This window comes from Cannabis sativa, chromosome 6 (assembly GCF_029168945.1).
Source record: "Cannabis sativa cultivar Pink pepper isolate KNU-18-1 chromosome 6, ASM2916894v1, whole genome shotgun sequence".
Classification (NCBI taxonomy): Eukaryota; Viridiplantae; Streptophyta; class Magnoliopsida; order Rosales; family Cannabaceae; genus Cannabis; species Cannabis sativa.
In genome coordinates, this window is record NC_083606.1 from 27,747,308 (window position 1) to 27,753,093 (window position 5,786).

At 36.4% G+C, this 5,786-nt stretch overlaps 1 protein-coding gene across 2 annotated transcripts; it reads left to right on the forward strand.

The window, feature by feature from the left end:
* Nucleotides 1-667: 667 nt before the first annotated feature.
* LOC115725629 (uncharacterized) lies at nt 668-5,495 on the forward strand. 2 transcript variants are annotated; one of them, XM_030655210.2, is made up of 7 exons: nt 668-834; nt 898-1,407; nt 2,163-2,541; nt 2,696-4,122; nt 4,325-4,438; nt 4,748-4,902; nt 5,074-5,495. In XM_030655210.2, exons 2-7 carry the CDS (start codon nt 979-981, stop codon nt 5,120-5,122), a joined length of 2,553 nt encoding a protein of 850 aa, XP_030511070.1. In that variant the 5' UTR covers nt 668-834; nt 898-978; the 3' UTR covers nt 5,123-5,495. The 2 variants fall into 2 exon arrangements, with proteins under 2 accessions (XP_030511070.1, XP_060973174.1); XM_061117191.1 differs by having other exon boundaries at nt 668-1,407.
* The last annotated feature ends 291 nt before the right edge of the window (nt 5,496-5,786 follow it).

The window sequence follows — 5,786 nt, forward strand, 5'->3', positions numbered from 1 at the left end:
TTTTTATATTTTTACATTTAAAGATTTTTTTACATTTTTACAATATCCTATAAAAACAATACAAAAAATAATAAAAAAACTACATAAAAATAAGTAACAAGAAAATAACACGCAAACAATATCAAAACACAAAAAAAAATTAACATATAAATAATAAAAATCAATAACAAATTAACAAGTGTACAACATAAAAATACATTAAAAGACTATTTTCTGTAAATAAAATAATAAAAATCGTAAAATTATTTAAAATTTTGATGAATCGTATTTTGTAATTTTTTTAGAGGAAATTACACTCTATACCCTTTTATTTTTACTCTTTTATTTTTACTCTTTTTTTTAAAGTTTATCATTTTTACCTCTTTTTTTAAACATTGTACCAATTTTGCCCCTGTCACTTCAAGATACTTTCTATATGACTCTCTTATATCAGGGTATTTTGGGTACAATACATATAAAAAGAGGTATGTTTCAATTAAATATAAAAGTAGAGGCAAATTTGATCAATTGATTAATGAAAGTGGTATTTTTCAACTTACCCCTTTTTTTATTATTTTTGTGAAATAATCCCTTCAAAGAAGGCTTACAGAAGCCCAGTAGTGAAGGCCCAGTGATCCATGGAGTGTTTGAAACCGGGTTTACCTAAACGAAGCGATGCGGAAAAGGCAAAAATAAACCCACTCCTCTTGCCTTTCTTTTCATCTAACTCGTTCTGCTCAGCCACCTCAACTCACCATATCTCTCTCTCCTCAAAACTCACAATCTCGCTCTTCCCATATTTACTTTTATCAAATTATTACACAACTTCGTTCTTTCTAAATTACGCGCCAAAAGGTACTCAAGTTTTCCATTCCAAACTTCATATTTTTATTTCCGCCATTCTCCACTTCAATCTAGGGTTTTCTCCCTTCCTCTTCTCCTCTCTCTCCCCACTTTCTTACAGCTTTGCCGACTCATCACTCTCTTCACCGCTACGTCATGGATTCGGCGGTTGATACAGAGGGTGGCAAACAATTTGGGGAGACATTACCAGTGTCGATGGGTGAGAAGAGGCCGCTGGAGAATGGGGAAGGTGGAGGATTGGAAAGGGAGGAAGCTCAGCTCAACAAGAGGCCTAGAATTGGAGGACTAAAGAGAGTGGCAGAGATTGTGTTGGTGTTGTCGACGATGGCGAGCATTCGGGGTGGGAAGAAGCCTACGGAAGTGGAGGTTGGGCTAATGTCAGAGGCCAGGACTAAGTTGGTGGAATTATGTGAAGGGTTAGCGCCGAAGGACATTGTTGCTAGGGATGCAATTGAGGCAGTGGTTGAGGATTTGGGGCTTAATGCTAAGGCTAAGGACCAGAAATTAGGATTTAGGGGACCAAGGTTGACCATAGCAGAGAGGTTCTCGCAAACTAAGCGGAAGGTACGGTGTCAATTCTATTGCTTTTGCAGTGTTTTTCGTGTTTAGCTTAATGATCCTGGGTAGTCTTTAGTGAAAAATAAAATGCAAATTTATGCTAATTAGTGGGCGGGAGTATGGTAAGAAAAGTAGATTGAGTCATATATGTATATACATATAAAGCTTACAGATTTGCGCATGATTATTAATTTGCTAATTTCTTTATAAGATGTGTAAAAATAAGTTAAATAACTGTGTATGTTCATGGTATGATGGTAGGGCTTATACATTTTATGATTGCTGAGAAAATGTAGGAAAGAGACTGTATCTTTGATGTGATGGGTGGCTAAGAAAGTTTCACAAGGAAGAGACTTGGAACTTTTGTTTCTATGCTGAGTTAATTCTTAGTTTTCTGTTCACTAAAAAGTTGAAAGTTAACTTCTACACAATTAATTAATAATTATAAATCAATTGTGCTAATTGCAATTATTTGGTTCGTAGTACTTTAAGTTATCAGGTCTTGATTTCATCATTGTTACAAGTGTTAACTCTGGACTATGCATTGAAATTTGTTACCACCTTGGGATAAAGATATTATCAGCGGTTTTATTATGCTTTAGTTGATTTTTTCAAATTCATTCTAGCAATAAATTCTATTGGGCCTTTAATGACTCACTTCCTGTTATAGCATTTACAATCTAACTATTTTAGAGAATATTATTGGATTTGGTGGGATCTTTACAATTGTCATTATTATAGTGTATATTTTTATGTTTTAGATGGAAGAATCTAGGAAATATGCTGGACAATCTTCTCCATATACCTCTCATTCCCTGCAAACAAGCTTTAACACGGGAGCCGAAAGCCGTGGGAGCCCACATACTCTAAGAATGATCCCTTCAGATAAACAAACTTATCTGCCAGTTTCCTCTGTGGCCGCTCCTGCTTCTTTGCCTATTGGTCATGTCTCCACAGCAACTTCAGCATCTATGTCATACCAGTTGCCAACCAGTGATGTTAGAGCACCAACAGTTTCTAGTGGCTTTATTAGCAATAATTTAGGAAGGGATTCACCTTCTTTAGCATTGCCTAGAATTGAAAGGCCCCAGTTCAAATTAGATGGACCAAATGTGCCCTCTTTGGCATCACAAGGACAAGGTAATATCAAAAGAAACACTGTGTATTTGTCACATGAAGGAAGAACTGGTCGTACTTTTTATATGAGAATATTGATAAAGTATATTACTTCAGTAAATGTTTCTACTTTAACTGCTATTCTGACAAGGAAACATTGTTTGTTATCTACTTACAGTAAATGCTTCTTCAAATCATCACCTAGTGAATGCTCCAACACGGTCTGTACAGACACAAGCTACTAAAAGTGGACCTGAACAAAGCAAGCTGCCAATTCCAACCCTTGTCAAGGTTGAAGGAACTGGTCAAATGAATGTCCAACGATTGACTACTTCAGCTCTTAGAGATCAAAACTTTAGGCCATTAATTTCTCAACCAGCCTCTGCAAATTTGCCTACTATGCCTCAGCCATTGCAGGCCTCAAATTTTGTTCAAGCTGCTTCTCTTTCCAACAGTCACAATGAAATTGCAAAGACAGTGCAGAAGTTATTACAACCCAAGCTTCCTGATCATCCCACATGGATTCCTCCATCAAGGGACTATATGACCAAGGCTTTGCAATGCCAAATCTGTATGGTGACTATACATGAAGTGGATAACGTGCTTATCTGTGATGCTTGTGAGAAAGGATATCACACTAAGTGTGCACAGTCATTTAATTTAAGGGTGATTCCTATTCCACGAGGTGAGTGGCACTGTTCAAGGTGCTTGGCATTAAGCAATGGAAAACCACTGCCCCCGAAATATGGTCGAGTAATGAGAAGTAATACACCAGCAAAAATTTCTTCGAGCACAGCTGGAGCTCAGTCATCTTCAGAGAAGAAAGTAGAAAATGCAAATGTGAAGGTCAGTCAGCAAATAGTAACTGCAAATGGAAGCTCTGATTTACAGACTCCTACTCATACTGATGTTATGGCTCTGGGAAACAATAATGTTGATTCTGCAGCAGACCCAAATCCCAAAGAAACACAAACGTATAATTTGTCATCAATCAGTATGGACACGAAACCTGTTTTAGGAAGTTGTGCAACTGTCTCAATGAAATCTGTAGAAGATACTTGTGGTTCTTCAGCTGTTGCTTCAAGTGAAAGCTCTTCACAACTTTTAAAAGACTCAGAACCACCAAACCATCAGGAGAACTCTCTGGAAGTCAAAACGCAGCCTCTTAATCATGCATCTGACACTTTTGGTGATAATATGGTTGATCCTTCACAATCCTCACTTGACTCTTGTGTTGTTGAGCAAGCAGATCAGACAAATTCTGCTGAAGTTGCATTGAAGAAATCTCAAGAAAATAATGAAATGCTGAAAGAAACAGATAAATCTCATTTAATTGAAAGTACTTTAACTTATGACAAGCGAGTTGAACATGATGGTGCCCAGGAAAATACTGTTGGATGGTCTGCAACTAGCAGTGAGGTTACAGAGCACTCTGGGAATTCATTTGATGACCTAAGGTCTGTTGAATGGGTTGGTAATGTAATTCAGAATGTCGATGAGAAATTATTTTACCAGACTTGTTGTGTCGATGGAGTAACGTACAAACTGCAGGATCATGCTCTTTTTCGGTCTAGTCATGGCAAATTGATACCTTCAAAGCTTAAGGCAAGAAAACACCAAATATTTCTACTAAAATTTTACCAGCAATTTGATCTTGAAATATTTGAACTTATTACAATGTTGGATGAGTTATTGATGTTGGTTACCTAACATTGGTGTTGAGATATCTGGCTGATGTATTAGTTGTTTTGGGAATTGTTTATATCTTTTGACAGCACTAATATGGCTACATTGATTCTTATTGCAGTCGATGTGGGAGGATAGCAAAACTGGATCGAAGTGGGTCATTGTCAATAGATGCTATTTTCCTGGTGATTTGCCAGAGAATGTTGGTCGCCCTTGTACTACTGACAGCAACGAGGTATAGTATTTGGGTATATTTATGTGCACATTTTATATTATAATTGATTGACCTCCGATTTTCTCTCAATTCTGAAGGCTGGTTGGCTGTCAAATTAGTTAGAACTAGAATGAATTGACTTAGTCTTTGTATGTGTTTATATATGTACATATATATAGTTTGACTTTGCACATTCTTTTTCCATTGCATCATATATTAGGATTTCTGTCTTATTCTAGTTTACTGCCACTCTCCCTTTTCTGTTGCTGTATTGTATGTTAAGGGGAACATCTGTAGACAGATATTCACATCAACTTAATTCTGTTGTAGGTGTATGACTCTAATCATGATAGCACCATAATGGCTGGATTGATCAATGGCCCTTGTGAAGTTCTTCCTCTGACAAAATTTAAAGATGAAAATGAACGACGGAGTCAGTTAAATGCTGACTCTAACAGTAGACTTCATCCAATTTTTATATGCAAGTATGGCTCTTTCTCTAACTCAAAATCTCACAAGGACTACTTACTGCCGTTTCCATTATGTTTTCCGTTTTTTAGCATGACTCTCTCATGGTTTTCGTTATGCATTTCAATCCAAGCAGAAATATTTTGCTCAAGTTGGAGTCTTAAAATGAAACATTTTTTTTTTTACAGATGGTTTTACGACGAGTTTAAAGGGTCATTCCAGCCTGTTTCTGGTTGATCCAGGCATCTCAACAGTTGGCTGACTTCATATTCTTTTGTCATTGGTGTAAGAAGTTGCTTTCATCTGGTAATGTCGCTATATCTTGGTTGATTAAGGGTTCGTTTTCTTGTTCTTTGAAGTGCCTTACCAGAGTTGTGTTCTCAAAACCCAACCCATGGCGACTGCACCAGTAGGGGTAGGCCTCAAGTACTAATAAGGAATTAACATTTTCATTCTTGTAAGATATGTAATTTGTAGTTTGCAACCATCACCCCATTAGAGCAGTTGAACCTGTAATTTGTAAGCCCCTTTTTGGGTGCCTTGAATTATGATCACTGATTACAGTAGTACATATCATCACATAATTTATAGAATCAATGCCTTTTGGTTAGTTGTTGCAGTCATTCAGCAAAAAAAAAAAAGTTGCAGTATTCCTAGCTGCAGTCTTGCAGAGAGCATAGCCAAGTATCAATTTTTATTGACCAAAACAGTCAACTATCTGCCCAAAGAGCAGCGTTACTTACATTTTAAATGAAATTTTAGATTTCGGAACTGCAAAAATTTGTTAAAAGGTTCTTCAAGAACCAAAAATTTAAAACTTCTCATTTTATATGGTAGAAACAAAAAAAATATAGTACAAGTTTAACACTTCAGAGTCAGACCACCAAAAATTAATTATTCG

Bases quoted from the DNA above. Each gene is read 5' to 3' on its own strand.
- LOC115725629 (XM_061117191.1), top strand. From the start codon at position 979: ATGGATTCGGCGGTTGATACAGAGGGTGGCAAACAATTTGGGGAGACA. The intron at 4,123-4,324 runs GCAAGAAAACAC...TTCTTATTGCAG, and splicing joins TGATACCTTCAAAGCTTAAG to TCGATGTGGGAGGATAGCAA. The intron at 4,439-4,747 runs GTATAGTATTTG...ATTCTGTTGTAG, and splicing joins GTACTACTGACAGCAACGAG to GTGTATGACTCTAATCATGA.